The sequence below is a fragment of a genome, unplaced genomic scaffold (assembly GCF_019419815.1).
Source record: "Pyrus x bretschneideri cultivar Hongxiangsu unplaced genomic scaffold, Pyrus_bretschneideri_v1 Contig19, whole genome shotgun sequence".
Lineage (NCBI taxonomy): Eukaryota > Viridiplantae > Streptophyta > Magnoliopsida > Rosales > Rosaceae > Pyrus > Pyrus x bretschneideri.
The window spans coordinates 3,275,022-3,297,727 of NW_025999490.1; the positions used below are offsets into that span (position 1 = coordinate 3,275,022).

At 37.9% G+C, this 22,706-nt stretch overlaps 5 protein-coding genes across 5 annotated transcripts; 2 read left to right on the plus strand and 3 right to left on the minus strand.

The window, feature by feature from the left end:
- Positions 1-490: 490 nt before the first annotated feature.
- Positions 491-2,762, minus strand: LOC103943567 (pentatricopeptide repeat-containing protein At5g46460, mitochondrial). Its single transcript, XM_009353878.3, is given in 2 exon segments — positions 491-655; positions 657-2,762. Coding segments are annotated over 2 exon segments (1,872 nt in total). The 5' UTR covers positions 2,408-2,762; the 3' UTR covers positions 491-534.
- A 431-nt stretch (positions 2,763-3,193) lies between these two features.
- On the plus strand, positions 3,194-4,245 carry LOC103943576 (membrane protein PM19L). The gene is given in 5 exon segments (XM_009353888.3): positions 3,194-3,426; positions 3,548-3,700; positions 3,703-3,766; positions 3,872-3,917; positions 3,993-4,245. Coding segments are annotated over 5 exon segments (477 nt in total). The 5' UTR covers positions 3,194-3,299; the 3' UTR covers positions 4,080-4,245.
- A 1,775-nt stretch (positions 4,246-6,020) lies between these two features.
- Positions 6,021-7,550, minus strand: LOC103943586. The gene is made up of 3 exons (XM_048582257.1): positions 7,312-7,550; positions 6,234-6,892; positions 6,021-6,119 (listed from the first exon to the last, which is right to left on the minus strand). The coding sequence occupies exons 1-3, from the start codon at positions 7,400-7,402 to the stop codon at positions 6,027-6,029; spliced, it is 843 nt and encodes a 280-aa protein (XP_048438214.1). The 5' UTR covers positions 7,403-7,550; the 3' UTR covers positions 6,021-6,026.
- A 3,847-nt stretch (positions 7,551-11,397) lies between these two features.
- Positions 11,398-15,324, plus strand: LOC103943516 (SH3 domain-containing protein 3). Its single transcript, XM_009353829.3, has 10 exons — positions 11,398-11,683; positions 12,492-12,614; positions 12,787-12,856; positions 13,019-13,164; positions 13,688-13,789; positions 13,869-14,066; positions 14,152-14,214; positions 14,302-14,391; positions 14,725-14,799; positions 14,965-15,324. The coding sequence occupies exons 1-10, from the start codon at positions 11,624-11,626 to the stop codon at positions 15,082-15,084; spliced, it is 1,047 nt and encodes a 348-aa protein (XP_009352104.1). The 5' UTR covers positions 11,398-11,623; the 3' UTR covers positions 15,085-15,324.
- Positions 15,325-15,417: 93 nt separating this feature from the next.
- On the minus strand, positions 15,418-21,873 carry LOC103944777 (ABC transporter B family member 9-like). Its single transcript, XM_009355251.3, has 12 exons — positions 20,922-21,873; positions 20,348-20,402; positions 20,024-20,199; positions 19,462-19,683; positions 19,116-19,354; positions 18,444-18,969; positions 18,062-18,335; positions 17,305-17,971; positions 17,001-17,229; positions 16,651-16,917; positions 16,294-16,557; positions 15,418-16,087 (listed from the first exon to the last, which is right to left on the minus strand). Exons 1-12 carry the CDS (start codon positions 21,204-21,206, stop codon positions 15,440-15,442), a joined length of 3,852 nt encoding a protein of 1,283 aa, XP_009353526.2. The 5' UTR covers positions 21,207-21,873; the 3' UTR covers positions 15,418-15,439.
- Between the last annotated feature and the right edge of the window lie 833 nt (positions 21,874-22,706).

Here is a 22,706-nt window from a genome sequence, read left to right on the forward strand (position 1 = left end):
GTAGAGATTTGTAAGGCTAAATTGTTTGTTTATAATATTATCGTGGCTCGAATAGAACAACAAGGAAAGACCTAGCCAACCTGTCAAAAAAATTCACACAAATAAATAAAAATAGTAATTATAGCTTTATTGTAAAAATAACAAGGCAATGATTGTTAATTAAACTTTTGTGGTGAGTCCCGCTAGTAGTTTGCGGTCGAAAATCCAAATTTATGTTGGTCTTTTTTTATCGGCTTTTTAGGCAAAATAGTTTTTGAAATTGACATAACTCCTCATTTTGGTCCCTGAGATTTGAAACTAATAAAAATGGCTCCTGAGTTTGTTCACCATCAATCATTTTAGTTATTCCGTAAAAATCTCCATTGAATAAAGTTAAAGTAACAAACACTTTGGCCCATTGTTAATTAAATTGATTGTATTTTTGTCATTTTGGTCATTATCTAAGATTTTTCATGAAATGACCAAAATTATTGATAATGGACAAACTCAGGAACCAAAAGTGTGAAATTATGTATATCTTAGATACCGTTTTGGCTAAAAAGAATTCTTTTTCAGCCTCAGTATCATGCAAAAGGCAAATCTTTGATCGAAAATGTAACCAACTTCCTTCGATCTTCCTTCTAACCAACCCACTTTCTGATAAATTTGCTCACTAAGTAACCCAACTGTAACCAGGTTGTTTTACAGTTCTCGACTGTTTCATCTTCTCTCGAATTCTCGAGACGTCGCTCCATCTATTTGCAGAAGCATATAAATTTGACAGTAAAACATAAGCAGCACTGCAATGCGGGTCAAGATCTTCGATGCGTTTTGCAGCTCTTTCAGCCACGTCGAAATTGCAATGCATCGTGCAAGCGCCAAGTAAAGTTAGCCATACCGTCTTGTTCGCTTGCACAGGCATGTTCTTAATCAGCTCCTCTGCTTCTTCCAACTCACCGCATCGAGCTAAGACATCCACCATACATGCGTAGTGCTCAAGTTTCACCTCGACAGATTTCCGCTGTGAGAAGTTTTCGAAAAAGCGTCTTGCTTTCTGCAACATCCCCGAATGGCTGCACGCAGAAAGCAACCCCGTGAATGTGATTTCATCTGGCTCTACTCCAGCACGTATCATTTGGTTAAAGAGTGTCAAAGCCCACATGCCACAACCGTGCTGCGCACATCCGACTATGGTTGAGTTCCATGACACAATGTTCTTGTCACCGATTCTCTTAAATATAGCAACTCCATCATTTATGCTTCCACATTTGGTATACAAGACGATAAGTGAATTACCGACAAAGACATCAGTTTCAAAACCTAGCTTAACCGCTGATGTTTGAATCTCCTTGCCCCGTTCAAGATCTTCTAATCCGCAACACGAATTCAATGCACTAGTGAAGGAAGACTGATTAGGAAGGACACCCGATTTCAGCATGTTCCTGAAAACCGTCAACGCATCTTCGTGTTGGCAGTTCAAACCACATCCCGTCAATAGAGCCGTCCATACTACAACATTCTTATGCAAGCTCGCATTGAAAACACTGTACGAATTCTCCATTTGCTTGCAGTTTGCATAGAGTGTAATAAATGAAGCAGCTACAAACTCGTCAAAGCAGTACCCTAACTTGACAATCTGACCATGAATCTGAACACCTAAATCTAAACGCAACAACTTTGCAGAAGCTGTCACCACACACACAAGTGTTGTCAAAGTGGGTTGCACACCAGAACCCATCATCTCTCGAAAAAATTGCAAAGCTTCATCCGTCCTCCCAATTCTGTCAAGCCCCCCAATCATCGAAGTCCACGAAATAACATTCTTACAATGCATCACTTTAAACAACTTCTTAGCATCTTCCACTCTTCCATTACTGAAGTATCCATGAATCATCGAATTCCAAACCGCCACATCCCTCACAGGCATCTCACGAAACAACCGCTCTGCCATCTCAACATCACCAAACTGCAGGAATCCATTCATAATCGTCGTCCACGAAACAACACTCTTTCCAGGCATTCCATCAAAAAGCTCCTTAGCCTTGCTCAAATCTCCACAATCCAAACACCCTTTGATCATCGAATTCCAAGAGACTGCATCCTTCTCAGGCATTTCGTAGAACAGTTCGAGGGCATTGTCGAGCCTGCGCATTCGCGCATACCCTATGACCATCATGGTGTACAAATCAACACCGGGAAAAGGGATTTCATTGAAAACTCGGCGAGCTTGGTCTAGATTTTGGTTCTTTAGATGATCAGAGAGCAGTGATTTGTACGATGGGGCGGTCAATTTGGTGTAATTCATCAAACCCACCAAGCATTCGGAGAGTTTCGGAAGACTTTTGCGTAAATTGGAGCGTGAAATGGAGAGTGAAAGTGGAAGCTCTGAGGTTCCGAGGCTTTGAAAAATGGCGGGAAATCTTAGCATGACCGTTAATCGGTAACGGTGCAGAAAACCAACGTGCTGCAGAAGACAGACTGGTTGGGTGGTTTACACTAAAAGGCCAAAACGCAGCGTCTTGTACGCGTCGAAGGTTTCTTGCCCTGCACATTTGACTTCGGCACACTATTTTAATCCCAATGCACTTTGAATAAATTAGAAGAGTATTAAACATAAAAATAAATACGAGCGTGGAGAAGGAGAAAAATAGTGCAGAATCATTTTATTATAAGTTTTTGCTGTTAATAATAAAGATAAATTTGAATTTTATCTAACTCTTATTACACTAGACAATAACAGTTAATCGGTGCAATATATTTTCTCTAGTTTGATTCTTGAAGTTCTCACTAACTTAACTGTAGTCAGGGAGTTTTCATTCTTATTGTTCTTGTGGATTAGGATATCTGTCTAGCATAGTGTGCTTACTCCTTTGCACCTCAAGTTTGAATTCTCTTTGCAGTTTAAAGTAGTTTAAACTATCGTTTGCATTAAAAAAAAAAAGTCAGGAAGGTGACACTACTCAAACAAAAAATAATAATATATGTGTCCAACTTGATAAGAATACCACTTTCTTTTAATCTCTTAGGAAGAATTTAATGGCACAAAGCCTAGAAAAAGAATGTACCCCAAGAAGAAGACTTAAAAATGTGAGCCAAGTAAGAATCCGGACATTTTTTGCTTGGTTTGCCTTGATCATCAAGCATCCACCTCCTTTACAGCCCCACACATTTAGGGACCAACACCCTCAGCAAGAAAAGAACCAAACCCTTCTTCCAAGTTCCATTCCATATATATACTAAGATCACCTCCTTCTGCTTTAACACATGCAATAACAAGTACAAATCCTTTCTGCATTCCAACAGCTTTTGATCCTACAGAAATGGCCAACCAGCAGTTAAAACCCGTTGCCGGTCTGCTTTTGGTTCTCAATTTATGCATGTATGTCATCGTCTTGGGCATTGGAAGCTGGGCCATCAACAGAGCAATTGACCACGGTTTCATTATTGGTAAACGCTCTTAACTGCTTGAGCTACAACCCCTTGTTTCTGTGTCTCTCTTTCTTGTTTTACACTTTTTGTAGTATATGATTTCTTCTTTGTATGCTAATGCTGAGTGAGACTTTTGTAGGTCCTGATGTTCATCTCCCGGCACATTTTTCCCCCATATACTTCCCCATGGGAAATGCTGCGACCGGGTTCTTTGTGACATTCGCGCTGCTCGCTGGAGTTGTTGGCGCTGCTTCAGCTATTTCCGGTATCAACCATCTTCGATCTTGGACCTCTGAGAGCTGCCGTCTGCAGCCACAGCTGCTACCATTGCCTGGACCCTCACCGTACTTGCCATGGGGTACTTACAAGTCATTGACATCCATAATAACAGATGCATAGTTGCATACAATTGTTTGAACTACTTTTGCTCTGTATTAACTGGCTGTTAACCTAAATCGTGCAGCTTCGGTTGCAAGGAGATTGAGCTTCGGATCAGAAATTCCCGCTTGGTAAGATGAAAATTTTATGTCGTGACAAAATGGTTATCAAACGAACCCTAAAATACTCGTTCAATTTCTTTGCAGAGAACAATGGAGGCCTTCTTGATCATCCTTACCGCGACGCAGCTTCTGTATTTAGCAGCCATTCATACCGTTGTATCGAGGAGATGATCTTTTAGAGTAGAACAACTTTTGTGTTTGTGTGCAGCGTCTGAATTCTTGTGTGTTAATTTTTTTTGTTTTTTCACTTTTCGCTTTGAATAAACCTGGCCATGGTTATGGTATCAATAGTGTGATATAATTGGATTGGATTGGATTGAATACATAATGTTTTCAACGCTCATCTTATGAATTACGCTCTCGACGCTGGAATTTTTATAGCGTGACGTCCAACGCCTTCACCTGGTGTTACTAACTATCCATCGCGAATGGTAAATAGAAGATTTTCAACTCCGATCAATAATATACGTAAAACGGCTACGAATGCAAACAGGTACAAGAGCGCAACATGACAAATAAGCAACAAAATTGATGGAGAGAAAAACCATCAATCAAACACTTTCACTATTCGAGCAATATGTTACTATGTAAATTACGGGAAGCGGGATTCGAACTTGGCTACAACAATCAAGTGAAGACTGATTGAGAAGTTGCAAATTTATGTCACACCACTGGCCTACCAATGCAAAAAAGGAAGTAAAAGCAGGTAGATATAAAGCTGCCTGCTATTCCCGACACCATCACCACCGCAAATCTTAAATTGGTTTTTATCTAATCGGGTTCTTGCCCAGTATTCTCTAGGGGACAAAAATACAAGTTCTAATATCGAAATATCATAAAATTCTCTGAACATTCTTGATTCTTCACTTCCATAAGCTTCATGAGTCCACTGAAACCCGTCATGCTCGTTTTTTGGTTACAAAACCGCTTCCTCCGTTGTTTCTGCATCACAAGAAACCTTGAAAAAAGTCAACCAAGATGCAGTTTAAAAGGTACTACAAACTCGAACGGTAACATCAGTCAATTCCATAGAAAATTGTTATGCAGGAAGGCCACGCTTATATCTCAATGCTGGCATAAAGTTGAGCAATAATCTATAGCTCAGCACCTAAAACTCAGCAACGTTCTCAGAATATGAGACAATTTAAGCAGGTTTGGATCAAATCAGAAAATACCTGACTCTTGAAAAGATCACATTCAGATAGCACGCTTCGTAGATAAGGTAAAACAGAAATGCCTAATAAATTCTCCTTTAGGTGAGCTAGCAGCTATCTAACCACTCCTAAACGACGAAATATGAGACCCTGTTCTTTTAATCTCAAGTACAATCTCATCTACCTTTACAATTGGCACAAGGGACTGTGGACATCAAGATATGAGTTCTCGAACATTTGGAATTCTGGCTTCTATCTAATTTCTTCTCCACGAGGACAGCTGAAAGTCTGAAAGTACTGCTTTAAGTCTCCTTTGGGAAGAAGCCTCAACAATTTCTTCTCCATTCTTATCTTTTAAAAAAAAAAAACTTTAAATCCAGGCACAATGTATTGTTATACCTTTACTCTTCTTCTCACTGCTTTACTACTCAACACTTGTATAGCATGACAATCCTACTTGATTGATAACTAAATTTCCTTTTAACTCTGTAAGATAACACATTATGCAAAACATTAAATGTAATTCTCCATCCACTATTTACATTCCATAGGCAACATGATAAACATTATAAAACCCTTCATATGAGAAAATCGTAACCGAGGCCTTTCGTGGCAACCAATCTTGACATAGTGACTAGGGTGGACATCTCGTATACGAAAGCTAGCAGTTTGCCCTGTCTCCTCCAGGGACACTTCCAGTTTTTGGTTACTATTTTTAACTAGAACTGCAATCCATATTCTATAAAAGCATAAATCAGACACCTAGAGACCTCGGTCAGTAAAGATCAAGAATTCAAAATTTAGTAATTAGAAATGACCACTTAAACAATTATGGCATCCCTGTTACATCATAAACACTTCTGACTACCTCACTGACCCAGTCTACTCATTTGCATTGACAAATACATAGAGACAAAAGGCAAGACATGTTATTTGAACTTGATAGAAAAATCCCAACCTGAACTCATCTACCGGAGCCTGCTATCGCATCCAGAATTCCACAGCAGCTAAGCCAAGATGATTTTTGCGCCACGGGTGGGGCCGGAGCTATCAGAGGCTGCATAATTCCAGTCCAAGAAGTTGCATTTAGTTATACAACAAAAAGAAAAGAAAAAAAAAAAAAGAAGATATAACGTCAAACTTTCAATGAAGAAAAAAATGTGGCCAATACCTGCTTTTCAGAATATTCTGGAACCTCAGTATCTTTGATGGGTTCAGCATCTTTGATGGGTTCAGCATCATTACTAACTTGGGCCAGAGAAGTACCTAATGATGGCAATGCTTTACTCTCATTTTCTTTAGACGCAGATTCCACCACACTTGAAGATGCCTTGGCAGTATCATTCAGTAATGGCAATGATTTATCCTCAGTTTTCTTTGATACAGGATCCCCAATAGGCAGTGATGTCTCTGTACTATTCTCTAACCCCGCATTTACTACATCATTGGAGATTGCTCCACTTTCATCTAGCGGACTTTCTGTGACAGAAACCTCATGCTTAACAGAATCAACAGAAGGGGCACCCTCGGTAGTAGCTGAACTTGTAGTCTTCCCAGCTGGTGCATCTTCATTATGATTTTTTTCCTCCGAAACTGAAGCATAGGTATCCTCCCTTCGCCTTCTATCGACAACTCGAGACTCTTCATCTGAACTACTACTGCTAGAGCTTCTGTCGTCCCCGTTAGATGATCCCTTTGCAGACTTAGCATCCTCAATAACCACATCTTTGCTCCCAGAATCGTCTTTCAGTTCCCTCTCAATTCCAACTTTCTGAACAGCCTCCGCATCCCTAGGCACTCCCTTATCTTGGGAGTTCTCATCATTACTTCCTAACATGGTTCAATTCAATCACAAGACTTTCAATCAAAATCATGCAAAGCTTAAGGCTTCAATAAACACCCATTAAGCCAATTCAAAACCCAAAAAGTGTCAAAGACTCAAAATTCAAAACTGTCATTAGAGAGGGGCATAGAGGACGAAATGAGAGATTCACTAACTAGCATGCAACCATAATTTGTTCACCCAGAATAAAGCTCAACACATCACATCCGCAAATACCCACCAATCCAAATGGGGGAAAATGAAACAAAATTAAAGCTACCAAAAACAAGAAACTGGCAAAAACCCAATTACCCAAATCGAAAAAATAACAAGAAAATTTAACTGAAAAGGGTTCGGAAACAACGGAGTGAGAGATGGGTAAGTGTGGGATTGATGAATTGGATAAATAAACAGACAAAGAAAGCACCTTGAGGAGGAGGAGGATTGGATGCGCCGTTGTGGGTTTCCTGCTCCTTCTTTTTCTTGGCAGCTTTTCGCTTCTTGGCACCTGATGGCATGATTACAGGCTCTCTCTCTCCTCCTTGTGGGGATTGTACAGCAGGAATGGGGTCTCTCTCTCTCTCTCTCTCCTCTCGGACGGAGAGACAGATCTTCGTATTATTCAATCGAATTCAAAACCCCCCCAAGTCTTCTCCTTCTGTCTCTCTCTAAAAGGTGATTATGTGGGACTGTTTTGGTGGCGAGGATCTATAGCTGGATATGTTTAAAAATAAAACAAATAAAAAATAAAAACTTGAAAATGGTAAGAAATAAGGAGAAGAGGATTGTATTGGGATTTCTGAAGAAAATTTTCAGGCATTGATCTATATATAGATTCGTGTGAAGATTCTGTGTGTTTTGGTTGGGCTAGTTTATATAAAAATTGGAAACTTATGTCCGGGTCATCCGGCTACAGTGGTGGAGTCAGAAATTTATAACAATTGAGTCATAAAATAGAAACTTCCAAAAATTGACCATACTTTTATATAAAATTGCCAATTTATAATTTTTTTCTTTTTTGCAAAAAAATAATTCCATAAACCCTAAAACTTTCAATTAAGCCCACGATGAGAAAAAAATACTGATATGGTATGATTGGAAATCCTGTGATACAACCAAATGCGACGAAGGATGCTTGACCTAACTTAAACACCAGAGAAGTTTTGAAATAGGAGATATGATTGGGTGGGGAAGACATTTGCGTATTTGATAAGTCTTCAACTTGCTTGAGAATTAGCATGCTATAACTTTTTTTTTTTTTTTTTTTAAGCAAAACATAACACAAACGACGGAATTTTTGTTTGTTTCAATTTAAAGATATTGTTTAAAGTTCTCCTTGTTTCATTTGTCTTAGTTAGTATAGGGATCAAACGAAATTTCAAATAGGGGATTTTATATTTATTGTGCTCAGCAATAGCCAATAGCCCTATATTGGCTTTGTTATTGGCCGAGAGAAACTTACTTATAATTTGAATGTCATTGTATCAATATTTTAAAAAATAACAGATTAGCATGAGAAAAAGTTAAATTTTATTATAAACATAATTGATTTGAGATATTGTTAGAACGAGATAACTCCTAGACTATATAGCTTGGGTTCTAATATTAGTGCCAAGTGTCATTTTATTAGTGGGTTCTTGATGTCGATGTGTGAATGTTTGAATTTTGGAACGTTCACGAGGAGTGGGTCCTTTTTTGGGGAATGTAGCTTAAAGTAGTTGGGTGCAGGTGTATGGTATGCAATTTTTGCACTGTCTTTTTATTTTTCATTTTGGTTTCAAGTGCTAAGATATAGTTATGTTAGACTTGGCGCATGGTCGTGTAACTCGTATTTGTTATGTTTGTATTATATATGTTATTTTATTTGCTTAACAAATAATCTGACAATAATTCGATTTATTAAAATGTTGTATTATTTCATGTCGGATTAATGAATTGAAATTTCTATACTTAATGTATAGATCTGAAAAATGATATGTTATATGTATTTAACGGATGACTCGATATTGACTCGAATCGTTAACGGATTCTTGAAGAATTATCTGATAACGACCCGAATTATTAACTAATTGATCTGAAATATATTATTTTCGTATTGTTTCGTGTCGAGTTAACAAGTCTTGCAAAAAAAAAAAAAATCAGTTAAAAATCATGTATCATGTTTTAATTTTGTGTTATGGGACTAATGATTTTTTCTTGGGGTTTTTGGGTTATGTTTTTTTGGTTGAGTGGACATAATAATATGAATCCGGGGTGCATGTGATTCTCTGTGAATCTGTGACTGCCATTATTATTTTATGGATGGAAGTAATGTTTGGCTTTATTATGATGTGGTTTGAAAATTTTGATATTGTGCGCTATCTTTCATGAATTTTTCATAGAAAAAAAAAAAGTGAATAAATATACTTTTTTTTTAATTCGAGAGAAATTTAACTAAATTAATTTTAAACTACGAAAATGAAATTTGAATTTGAATACAAAAAGATAAGCACACTGATATAACAACTTAATTAAGTCAAAAAGTATGCACCCACCTCCTTATGCAACGATCTAATCTCATATGTTGTCAACAAGGCATGCACATATAAAGAAATTAAAACCATTGACTTTTACAACAAAAATGAAAGTAAGTGAAAGAGTAGGTTGTGAAGTTTCATATTCTAACTTCGTTGGACATATATGAGAAAATAATCGGTGTAATTATCATATTATCATGTAATGTTATTTTAGTATTTTGTTGTAAACGTATATATAATATTGATTTGTTAAGTTTTGTAGAGTTAATAACAATTTTCTTTAAAAATATCAATCATATTAAATAATCGTATTATAAGTGCGACTTAATAACATCACATACGTTCTAATATTTAACATATATATAAGCGAAATAATTAGATATTATTGCAATAATGTTTTATCTCACTTTGTCGAGAAATGTTGCAAACTCCAATCCCCCACTCACAAATGAAAGAGAAAAACATAAAAGAAAAAAAGAAGAAGGAAAAGAAGTGATGCTTGAGAAACTATCTACTTAAACTATAATTTGAAAATTACATAATATGTCGGTTGATGATTAAATTTTTTCTTTAAACCACTAAAGAAGGAAATCAACCATCAACCATAATATTACGTGGCCTGCAAAATATAATCTAAAGAGATGATATCCCTAACATTTTCTCGGTTGATGGTCGAATTTTTTTTAAAATTAAAAAAAAAAAAAAAAAAAAAACCATAAACTGCCGCATCCCGTTGTTTACAAAAAATAATCTAAAAATCTATATGGAGAACTCTTTTAAAGTGAGGAGGCATGCTACTGCGTCCTTCACACACACCACGCTCAAAGTGATTCAACGTCCTTGACTTGTTTGATATGATTATTTATTTAATCATATAAAAATTTAAACAGGTGTTTAAAGTTTAATGTGGACAATGATAATATTAATAATACCCAATTTGACAACATAACATTCAAGATTAATGATTAAGACGTTAGCTGGGGACGATGCCACTTAAACCTTTCATTATGAATATTGATTAAGACGTTATCTGTCGGCAGACCCAATTCTAATAATTCTAAACATGCTTGTATTGATAAGGGTTTTCGTAAGCAATGTGGATTAATCTAGTTAGTTTCGACATCGTATATTTTGAACTCATATTTGAATCTCTCTATAGAGTTTAAAGGAGAAAAAAAAATTGAAATGTTATATAAATTTGTACCTTTTTTTCAATTTGTTATTTTATCCTAATTGCGTTAAGTTTTCCAAATAAGTGACTTGTCTTCAAGGTTATTTTAGACATTTCAACACCTTACTCTCCTTCAAATAAGTTGCCCGTGACAAAAATAATTCTAAGGTTTCTGAAAAAATACAAAAAAGGGTTGACCTAGTGTACGATGATCTGAGGGTTTTTCGTTTGAAAAAGGAGAACGACCTGCACTCATTTCTCTGTGTTTTAGAGTGAAGATCTCTAATAAATATAGTCATTGAGGACCCTTCAATCTATGGTAGTGTTGGATGATAATCTTTATGTTGAAATATCCTAAATAATCATGACCACAACTCATGTGACTTATTTTAGATAGAAAACATAATACAGTTAGGGTGAGATAACAAATTAATGATTTCAGAAAGTTAGTACGACAAATTGCTTAAAATTTTAGTTCATAAGGCAAATTGAAAAAAATGTATAACTTCATATGACATTTTTAAAACAATTTCCTAGTTTAAAATATCGTTTTCTGTAAGTAGTCGATTTCCTTAACAAATAAGACATTTATCTTCAACTCATTGCGTTTCAAGTTCAAGTTCTCTCTTCTCGTTCTTTAATGTAAACCAACAAACAAAAAGGTTTCATGGGCCATGCTCAAAGAATTAGATGGACATTACAAAGACCAAAGATCCAATGTAAGTCCACTGTAGGCCCATGATCAAGATCTTCGAATCAACTCCATCCGATGGTCAAGAGCCTAAGCAAAGCATACACCTCACCACCACAGAAACATTTCCCAGAAAACAGAGCAGCACTTTTCACCTTCTGTATGTACTTCTCCCAACCCAACCCAGTCTCTGAAAAATTCTAGTTCGATTTCAGAGTTTCAGATCCATAAACCTTCTAATCCAAAATCCCACTCACTTCACCAACAATCCGTCGTCGTTTTGAGCTCGATCTCAATTCTCTGCTCTTAAAGGAAACAGAGTCTGAAGAGGAAGAGGAAGAAGAAGAAGAAGAAGAAGAAGATGGATGCTATAAGGAAGCAAGCCAGTAAGCTCCGAGAGCAGGTCGCCAAGCAGCAGCAGGTGATTTACGAACAACCCATTTCTTTGTTTTTTAATTTTCTCGTTCTCGTTCTTGTTTTTTATTTTTTTGAAGTAAAGTTTTGAGCTTGCTAGTTCACTGTTTGGTTACTCAGAAAATGCGGCGGTGGATTTCCTGCTTTGTGCTTGTGTTGATTTTCTAAATAATGAATTGGTTTGTAAATTTGAAGTGATTTCAGTGGAACCCAGTTCGTATTCGATCGAAAATTTTACTGTTGTTGATTTCTTGAGAGAAGAATGGTGCTAGTTAATTGAATTATGCAAATTCTGTTCATTTCGATCTGAATCCTCAATCGGGATAACCTAAATCTGAAAATTTGTTCCTTTTCTGTAATCTGTATAGAACCAATGAGCAAATATAGTTTGAATTTGCTGCATTTGTTTGTATCGAATTTCTTGGCGAAGGGGAAGATTGAATTCATTGTTTTTCAAATGAACCCGAATTTGGTAATTATCTGTACACTCTGTTGACAAAATTCAGTGTGGTCGATAATTTTTGATAGCACACAATAATAATATATAGCAAACACCACCCTCGGACAAGTGTAGAAAATAGGCACACTTTATGCGTTCGATGATAGGCACCCTCGGACAGGTGTAATAAATACCACCCTCGGATTGCTAACTTAAATTATTTAAGTTCATATAGCACTCCATTATGGTTCTTCTGCGAATCCGTTCTTTCGATTTATCTACTTTCTTTAGCTTGTTAGAAATATTCATCCATTGATTAGTTGCTATTATCTCTGTCCACCAATTTGATGTTGTAATTTTGTTTTCGAATTTTCAGGCTGTGATAAAGCAGTTCAGTGGGACTGGTTATGAAAGCTCAGATGTAATGGTAATAGATGAGGTTGAGATGCAGAGACATCAGCAGCTAGAGAAACTGTACAGGTCCACTCGTGCAGGAAAGGTACATTTTAAATGTGACCAACAGCCATTTTGAAATTATACATTAACTTAAAATGATATATTCTTTCTGTCTTCGTTGAAAAAAAGCAAAGCACTCCAGTTGTGCTTTTCTAAGATGTTTAATATCTCTAAGGTTGGTGCCAGAAACTGATTTTCGCCGTATTTATTCGCAGGATTTTCAGAAAGAAGTTGTTAAAGCAGCAGAAGCGTTCACAGCCATAGGGTATAAGCATATTGAAGCAGGTATAAATTTGTTATTCGTTATCAGTGACATTTAATTTCTATGGGGAAATTGGAGTGAATAACCTTAGCCTATGAAATTAGTTTCATAACTTCACTTAGTAAATGGAACACATATGCCTTTGTAGTTGCACTTATTACTTGTAAACTTCTCGTGGTAGCCAGGAACCAAGTTGTCTGAGGACTGTAGCAGATATGGTGCGGAAAACACCAGTGACAAGATTTTAGCTAAGGGTGCATCTATATATGGTGATGCTCGTAAGCATGTAGAAAAGGAACAAGAAGACTTGAATAAGCTGTTATCTTCACAGGTTGACTTCTGAATATAGTTGTATATATGTTGTGCTTATGACTTCATCATCGGGTTGTTTCTATCATTTGTTGTAATTCGTAAACAGTTCTTAAAGAATTAGTTACATTTTTGGAGACATGATTCATCCATACACAGGCATGCTCGCACATACAGCATTTTTATTTAACTTTTTGGATGACAGAAGTCTTCTTTATTTCTGACGATTATTTCTCAACCATGGTTGCGTTTTAGTCATCACTGGAGAATTGTAGCCATTTTGTGCTGTGATGCAGGACATGAATTCTTTCATGGATATTTTTTGAAGTATACATGTTTGTGGATTAGAATTATATTTGAGAATGGTATTGATTGAAGTATATTACACTTACCATTGAAGCTTTTGAGTAGCTTGCAACTTTAGATGGGTGTTTTATACGATTAAATTTGTATACGTTGACTTCATTTTTTAAGACTAATTATAATAATAATATTATGAGTGAATTAAGATGGTGCATGTAACTTATCCTTCACTGTTTTATTAGATTTTAGATCCGTTAAGAGCAATGATAGTTGGTGCTCCTTTGGAAGATGCTCGTCATCTTGCTCAACGTTATAGTCGAATGAGACAGGAAGCAGAGACACAGGTAAAATACGTTCCTATCTTATCATGCTTGATAATATTTGCCTTTTGCCAACATATTAGTGACCTGAAGAAAACAACAGGCTGTAGAAGTTTCCAGAAGACAAGCACGAGTAAGAGAACTTCCAAATCCTGAAAATGTTGCAAAGCTGCAAGCAGCGGAAGCAAAGATGAAAGAATTAAAAGCAAACATGGCAGTTCTGGGTATAGAAGCTTCAGCTGCATTGGCTGCTGTGGAAGCACAGCAGCAAAGACTAACTTTCCAGAGGCTTGTTGCACTGGTAAGAACGCACATGATTTCAGATGATTAGTTTTTATGTTGAAATTTATAGTGATTCTACAGCTATATGCATATGCACTGTTAAGGTTGAAGGAGAGAAGAATTATCATCTGAGAGTAGCTGCCATACTTGGTGAGGTTGAAGCTGAGGTCAGTTCCACTCAGGATTGTCTTTTAAAGAAAAGCATTTCCAATTTAATTATATATACTTATGTTATGGCCTGGATTTTGTGGCAGTTGGTCTCAGAGAAACAACGGAAAGAGTCTGCTCCTCCTGTGATTCCACAAGAGAATGGCTCAGAGAAAACGACGTACTTCTTGGCTGAAGTATGCTTCTTTTCTTATCCGGGATGCTGTATTTCTGATTGCTTAATCAAACTTAAAGTATTAAAAGAAACTTTATTTACCCTTTTATACAAAGATTAACACGGGAATATACAATAGGCTGCACATTGCAGGGGTCATATAGTTGTAGAGAAAGTTAACAATTTAGGTTGGATAGAAAGAAGGGAGAGAGGAATTAACAGATAAGATAGTAAAAGATGAGATAAGTGTTCTTCGTTTCCTATTCTTAGAACTGTAGGTGTTAAACTGGCTCTATGACATATCATACTTCAAGTGCGTCAAAGATTCTGAACTTGTATGTTTTTACTCTTTCAGGCAACACATTCTTTCAGTGCTGCATCAGAGAAGGAACTAAACTTGTCAGTCGGTGACTATGTTGTTGTGCGAAAGGTAATCTCCTCGACACCAGTCTTTAAAATGTTCGTCAGCACACTGAAATATTAGTTGACATTTCGCTGCTCTGGATTAAACTCGCCAAATCTTAAGGTTTTGTATGTTTGAATTAACGTGCCTAATATTCTCTTGTTTGCTGTTCTGGAAAACTTTGTCATTCAGGTGAGTCCATCAGGATGGTCAGAAGGAGAGTGCAAAGGTAAGGGAGGATGGTTTCCGACAGCCTATGTGGAGAAACGCCAGCGGATTCCATCCAGTGATCTCGATGGTGAAGTTTACTGAGCCCTCCTCAAACATTCACCCCGGTAGTTTTCCTTTTTAGGACTCTCGTCATGTACACAATAACAAAAGATTGTCTCGACATGATGTTTGGTTTTCTCATGTGCTCGTTTGGCGTCGTCCCACGATGTACTCAGGACGTGCGTGTGCATATTGTTTCGTACAAATTTTCCAGACAGAATGCTACATAAATATGTAATTTAATTGATTCCCTTTTATTAAAATTGCTCATCGTTTCAAAAAGGAGAGAATTGGTGCTTGTCAGTCCTAAACTCAACACTCAAAATTAAAATGTCTGCCTTAGGTCTATGATACAGAAAATTTACTCGAATTCTGCCTGTCCAACTTCTTTATCTTGTTATGTATTCGAGCTGGAATGAAGTGCCACCAAAGAAGCGTAAGCCCCGTCAACGATATTCATTAGGAAATCATGGCTTCCCTTCTCCGCAATCATGCCATTCTTCACCACCGCGATTGTGTCTGCTCCTTTGATCGTGCTAAGGCGGTGCGCGACTACAACGGTTGTTCTGTTCACCATAACCCTGTCCAATGCGTCTTGCACTTTGCGTTCGGACTCTGCATCCAGTGCGCTCGTAGCTTCATCTAGTAGAAGGATTTTCGGGTCCTTGAGTATAGCCCTCGCAATGGCGATTCTTTGCTTCTGACCTCCTGATAGCTGAACCCCTCGTTCGCCTACTGAGGTGTCGTAGCCTTGAGGCAACGAAGATATGACATTGTGCACGTTAGCTGCCGTGGTTGCTGCTACGATCTCTTCCTCGGTAACATCTCCTGGCTTGCCGTATGCAATGTTGGCACGAATGGACTCGTTGAAGAGAACTGGTTCTTGACCAACCAACCCTATCTGCTGCCTCAGCCAGTTCAGCTTGAACTTTTGGATTTCTACTCCGTCTAGTAGCACGCGACCTGAATCAGGATCATAGAATCTCTCTATGAGGGCTATTACAGTCGACTTCCCGCTGCCACTCTCTCCAACCAAAGCAACAGTCTGCAGATGGAATTTTAAGCTAAGTATGCAATATATAACTCAAGGGAAGAGATTTCCGCGCACCCCTGTTTACTATTTTACCTTGGTTCTTCTTTGATTTATTCGATTCAAACTCCAAAACAGCGGTGTTGCAGAAACCAGTTCCCATAATCAAATGCAAATAAATAAAACAGACACTCTCAAAACAAACTGGTGGTGGTAATTACCTTTCCAGAGGGCATCTTCAAACAAAGGTCTCTGAATATCTGCACATCTGGGCGTGTAGGATACTTAAAGCTGACACACTCAAGCTCGATTTCTCCAATTAAATGTGATGGCGTCATGCCTTCATCGCTGCTCGAGTCAATCTTAGGCTTGCTGTCGAGAATTTGAAATATCGAAGCTGCTGAGTCCTTGGCTTTGTTGAAGTCAGGAGCCATGCTAGTAGATTGTGAGACCCCCATTGCAGACATTGTTACAGCAAAGAAAACCTGTGAGAAAAATGAATTATTAGAGTTGAAGCAGAAGCACTTTGTCGACGGAGTTAAGGGGTAAATTAAGAACAAGAACAGCGAAAATCTCACCATGAATACTTGTTCAAATGTAGCTTGGCCATGTTTCACAAGAATAGCTCCAATATAGAAAACCAACGCATTTGTGCAGAACATTATGAAGAACGAAAAGCCAAAACCGAAACCACTCACTACTCCTAACCGTACTCCTTGTTTCAAGGGACCCTCACACTTCTTCTCGTATGCCTCCATCACCTTCTTCTCAGAACAAAATGATGCAACTGTTCGGATGCTACCAATCGCATCGTTTGCCACTTGACTGGCTTCTTCATACATAAGCTGCAGATATTCAAAACGTTACAAGTACATTCAGCAAATTTTTTGTTCGAAAAAATATATAAAATTGTGGGCAAGACTCTCACCTTGGCATCTGCACTAAACCCTTTAAGAAATTTTGCCTGAAACGTTCCTTGCAGAATGATCACCGGCGAAATGGCTAAAACTATCAGCGCCAGTTTCCAGTTAGCTGTGAAGCCTATAATGAACCCTGCCATGATTGTTGCTATATTCTGCACAATCAAAGCTAAGGCATCACCAACGAGACTCTTAATAACTGAAGCATCTGTAGATAACCTTGCACCAATGGCGCCGCTGAAAGAACACAAGATTTCAGTTAAACTATTGAGAGTTCAAAGCTCGCCAAAATTACTATTTCAATTAACATACCTTGAATTTTCAGGGTCATCAAACCAGCTGACTTGCTGGTGCACAACCTTCTGGAATGACAAGGCACGAATTCTTTCTACCAATTTACCACCGGCAACTCCAAAAAAGAAATTCTGCACAGGAATAACCAATAGACCTGCGCAAGCTAAACCTACATAAACTAATGCCCATTTTCTGCAATCGTGCCTTAGCTCATTGGGTGGTTTGTAGAAAATTCTTATGGCTTTCGTGAGTAGTAAGCCAAAGATAGGGAAAATTACTCCATGCCCTGCTGCAGCAATGGATCCTAGCAGCAAAAAAGGAAGCTCAGGTTTGTTAAGGGCGGCCAGCCTACGGATTGAAACTGTTTTGCGCTTTTTGGGATCAACCTTAGGTCTGTGATGATCGCCCTCGTGTTCTACTTCACTCTCTTGTATATCAATTGGACTGGGAATGCCAAAGCCAATAGTGAATGACTGCCGGCTACCTGATGAGCCTCTGCTGGTAGACCTCCTCATTGATAATCTGTGGTTCCCACAGCTGGGCATGGTCCTATCTATATCTAAGCTGGTATCCACTCTATTCGGATCAGAGGTTTGTGCTTCGTTGTCCACTTTCGATCCTTCTTGCAAGCGGATTAGTTGGCTGTAAGCCCCTTCCGGATCTTTGGTCAACTCATCATGAGTCCCTATAACCAATCCAATGGAAACGCTAGCTTAAGGATCTCAAGTGTGTCAAAAATTGAGAATGATAGCATAGGCACGCGTGTTGTCCTTACCTTTTTCCACAATTTTGCCTCTGTGCACCACTGCTATGCAGTCAGCATTCCTAATAGTTGTCAACCGATGCGCAACAACTATGGTTGTGCAAGTTGACATCAAGTTCACTAGTGCATCTTGAACAATCTTTTCGGACTCAGCATCCAGCGCGCTTGTTGCTTCATCAAGAAGAAGAATTCTCGGGTTCTTTAGAATGGCTCTTGCAATTGCAATTCTTTGCTTTTGTCCACCGGATAGAGATGTCCCGTGCTCACCTACCATTGTGTCAATTCCCTGTAAAGAAAAGCAGGGTTTCATATTACAGATACCAATCTCCGGAAAAAAAAAAAATGTCAAAGCAGAACTTTATAAGAACATGAAAACTTTATAAAGTCGGTTTACCTGGGGTAGCTTATCAATGAATTTTGCAGCATTTGCAAGCTCAGTTGCTCTTCTAATCTGCTCATCAGTTGCATCATCCTTCCCATATGCTATGTTCTCCCTTATAGTCGTTGTAAAGAGATTTGGTTCCTGACTAACCAGCCCGATCTTCTCCCTTATCGCTTTAAGCTGCAACTTCTTAAGGTCCACGCCATCTATAAGTACTTCACCGGCTTCTGGATCATAAAACCTTTCTACTAGCCCAATCACTGTCGACTTCCCGCTTCCACTCTCCCCAACCAAAGCAGTGGTTGTGCCACTTGGAACATATAATGAGAACCCAGCAAAGATCGGCACGTCTGGTCTGGCAGGGTACCTGAAATACACGTCTCTGAGTTCGACTTCACCTTTGACATCTTCCAATACAATTCCACTTGTATCGTAGGGATCGATAGTTGGATTTCGGCTGATGGTCTCAAACATTTTATATGCGGCAGCTTTCCCTGATGCAAATGCATTCAAAGATGGTGATGCCTGACCAAGTGACCTAATGTTTCAGAAAGTGAAAATGTCATCATCTTAATTCACAAAAAACATTTATGAAAGCTAGTTAAGCATGCACATTGAACATGGTTCTATACAATGCACAATATATCATGCCATTACCAAATCAGAAAACCAGTAAATACTTACTGTCCACCAATCATGACTGCAAATATAACATTTATGACTTGGCCTCCATTGTATCCTCGCTTGATGATCAATTGGGCTCCATACCATACCGCAAGCGCGTATGAGCTGAAGATGACAAGCATTAATATTCCAAGCCCAAGCCCTGTGACTAGCCCTTGATGAACCATAGTATTGTAGGCAACTTTTAGCTTCTGGTTGTACTTTTCAATTGCTTGCTTCTCCCCAGTGAAAGATGCAACCTGAAACACATTTTTTTGTTTTTCAAAAATCAATTAATTAAGATAGCATGTAATTAGTTATGAACTCTGAAGAGTTAAATTAAGGAGGTTTAGCATCAAGGCCTTACTGTTCTAATGGAACCAACTGTTTGTTCTACTATATTGCCAGCTTCTGCATACGCAGACTGTCCGCGAGACGACATTTTCGACATGATAATAGCCATGATTGCACCAGCAATGACAATAGCGGGAATGGTTGCTAGCAATACAACGGTGAGGCGCCACCCTTTGACAAAAGCAATCACAAAACCACCAAGAAAAGTTGAACAAAGTTGGATAAACTTCCCCACCTGCCACAAATTAACAAACCCCTCATTATATATACATACATACATATGTGTGAAGTTGAAGACCAAATGAAACCGTAAGACTTCTTCACAAACAAACCATTCAAAACTCCCTTCCATTGTCATAAGCACTTAAAAGCACCGTCTTGGACAGAAAAATAAACCCCTGGACTCAACTATTATTACGCCATTGCACTACAGATGACGGGTCTTCCTCTAAAGTTTGTTTTTCTAAGTGTTTTCACTAACATTGTAAGGTGTCGACGGGGAACAATCTAACACTTTTCAGTCTTAATTAGAAGTTAAACCAAAAACAAGGTAGCTTAATTAGTAAGTTAATTACCTTTTCCCCCATGGCTAATTGAATAAGAATGGTGTCCCCAGACATCCTGCCAATGATCTCTCCAGTGCTAGTTTCAGTGTCAAAGAAGGCAATGTCCTGCCTTAGGATTGCCTTCATGTACTTGCCTCTAATTCTAGCAGCCTGCCTTTCTCCTGTCACCATCCAACATGCCACCTCTACAAATTCACAGAAACCCAATTAACAAAGTAAATAAATTTATGAGATAACGAAACCCAATTAACAAAGTAATTAAATTTATGAAATAATTAACAGAAATAAGAAGAAAAATAGAAGAAAATAATTTAGGAAATCATTGAGGCTTACGTAGAAGTGCCGCAGCTCCAGTGCCAGTGGCCAAGGACACAAATTGTAGAGACACCTGCAAAAAATGGTTCAGAAAAAAAATGACTTGGAAAGAAGTACACGCATGCGAAGAAACCTAGAAAAAGTGGTTTTTGGTTGATAAAAATATATATTTTTCTTTGGTTAAAAAAAAAAAAAAAAAAGAAGAAAAAATGAAGATGGATAAAAGAATAGGGTTCTTCTGAAACTCTTGCAAGAAACGCAAAGAAAGCTGTAGACTCTTTGAATTCTAAAGATTTTCGGTGTTTCTTAAAACCAGTTAGAGAAATAGATGTATAAGTTTCCAAGATTTCTTGATTCACTAGAGTCCATATAATTAACTTGTTCGTTATATGATCGCTTTACCATAACCAATCAAAGAACCCAGAAAACTCAGAAACCATGATCAAACAAAAAAGCCCAGAAAATTCAGAAACCAAAAATCTCGTTGTATTCGGAAGAAAAGAAGAAATGAAAGCCAGAAAACCAAGAATCTTGACGTGCTTGTAAATTTGTAATCAAGAACATGAATGCATGTATGTATATGTATTTGTACCTTAGAGACCATGGTAACGATATGACCAGGATCGGTGGAACCAAAGGTGTTGATAAGATTGCCAAACACAAGAGTCATGATCGGCGGCGACAGTCCATTCCCCACGGCACATATCGTTCCAACGATCATCAACGCAACGTCCAAACGGTCTGCAAACGAGAAGAGCTTATAGAAGCCGACTTCCTCCTTTTCTTGAACTGCTTTCGCTTGTGACCCATTATTATTATTAACTTCTGCGTTTCCATCTCCTCCTCCTTGTCCTCCTTCCATGGCTGTTGCTCGCATTCGAAGAAGACGCTCTCTCTCACTCTCCTCTCTTTCTAGGGCTCTCTCTCTCTCTCTCTCTAGGGCTCTCTCTCTCTAGATCAGATGATCGATTTCCTTTGTGGTTGTTTGATGAGTTGAATGGTGCAGGAAAACAAGTGAGATATCAACTCTTTTGGTATGGTGTGAGCAGGGCCGGCCGTGAGTGTTTAGGGTCCTGTGCAAAACTTAGATGGAGGTCCTTCATTTTTTTTTAATGTTATATTTTTTTAGTATTATTTTTTTTCATTTTTTTCATCTATAAAATTAAAATATTACAAGTTACTACATTAAAAATAAGTTGTTTGATCGCCCATGTGTTTTTCCTTACCTTCAAAGGTCTTGAGTTCGATACACGTTGGATGTGTTTTTGTTATTGTTATCTCCTTTTAAGTTTACAAATTTGCAAAAACTTAAAATAGCAAAACAATATCACAGGGATTTGAACCCAGCACAACATATATAAGGAAAAAAAAAGCTAAACCGCTAGCACTAGAACCACATATAACATTGTCTTTTGCATCTACTCTATTTTATATGCATCTGTATACATGTAATGAAAATTTGGGGACCCTTCTGAATCAGGGGCCTGTGTGGTGGCACATGTTGCACACTCTCAGGGCCGGCTCTGGGTGTGAGATGGAAATGGAAGAGGAGTTTGTGTAGAACTTCGACAAGTAGTGGTTGGTTAGAGGAGCATTCGGCGTTTGGCTGCAACATATCATCAGAGTCCTACTAATCAGCTGCTACGTTGAGTTTTCGCTTCCCCACTGTATGGCACTTGGTGAGAAAGAAAAGGCCGGAGTGCATGCATGGAAAAGCAACAGAAAAGGGAGAAAGAAAGGGACGGAGAGCATGGAAAAGCAACAGAAAAGGATCTGCCTGTGATAAATGTTACTAGATAATGAGAAATCTGCATTATTAATTATGTGGATTCTTAACAACATAGATTGTCCTTGTAAACCTAGATAAATCTAAAATAATTAAAACATTCATTTATAGTGAATAAAATGAACAAAAACGGTTCTTCAAACATATTCTAATTTATTTCAACTGTCATACGACTTCTAGTTTGGTAATTGTTGGCAGAGTTGATATTGAGGAAGACATAAAAGATAGGCAATTAGACATTCGTAGAAATACATTACCGAATGGTCTCCACAAAAACGTATGTTAAAACATGTGTAAAAAAAAGAATAAACATTTCGTTAGGACATAAACAATTACATCGTTTGATAATAAGGAAAGCAACATGAGTGATTCTTCTTTAATCGAAACACTAAAGCCTGAATCCCTTAGAAATATTATAGCAACTTAAGTCACAAGCTTCTTCCAGTTAGCAACAGTTAGTGTGATGATGAAGAAAGCAACGCGATTGTGTATTCTTCAATCGAAACATGAACCCTAATTAAAAATAGCATAGCAACTTGAGCTACAAATTTACTGTTACCAACGGCTAATGTGACATAACTCACATACAAT

Excerpts from the sequence above, each read along its gene's own strand:
- LOC103943586 (XM_048582257.1), bottom strand. The coding sequence starts at position 7,402 with ATGCCATCAGGTGCCAAGAAGCGAAAAGCTGCCAAGAAAAAGAAGGAG. Across the intron at positions 6,893-7,311 it reads CAATCCTCCTCCTCCTCAAG|GAAGTAATGATGAGAACTCC; the intron begins GTGCTTTCTTTG and ends GAACCATGTTAG. Across the intron at positions 6,120-6,233 it reads CAGAATATTCTGAAAAGCAG|CCTCTGATAGCTCCGGCCCC; the intron begins GTATTGGCCACA and ends GGAATTATGCAG.
- LOC103943516 (XM_009353829.3), top strand. The coding sequence starts at position 11,624 with ATGGATGCTATAAGGAAGCAAGCCAGTAAGCTCCGAGAGCAGGTCGCC. Across the intron at positions 11,684-12,491 it reads AGGTCGCCAAGCAGCAGCAG|GCTGTGATAAAGCAGTTCAG; the intron begins GTGATTTACGAA and ends TCGAATTTTCAG. Across the intron at positions 12,857-13,018 it reads GTATAAGCATATTGAAGCAG|GAACCAAGTTGTCTGAGGAC; the intron begins GTATAAATTTGT and ends CGTGGTAGCCAG.
- LOC103944777 (XM_009355251.3), bottom strand. The coding sequence starts at position 21,206 with ATGCGAGCAACAGCCATGGAAGGAGGACAAGGAGGAGGAGATGGAAAC. Across the intron at positions 20,403-20,921 it reads TCGTTACCATGGTCTCTAAG|GTGTCTCTACAATTTGTGTC; the intron begins GTACAAATACAT and ends CATTTTTTGCAG. Across the intron at positions 16,558-16,650 it reads CATTTGAACAAGTATTCATG|GTTTTCTTTGCTGTAACAAT; the intron begins GTGAGATTTTCG and ends TTTTTCTCACAG.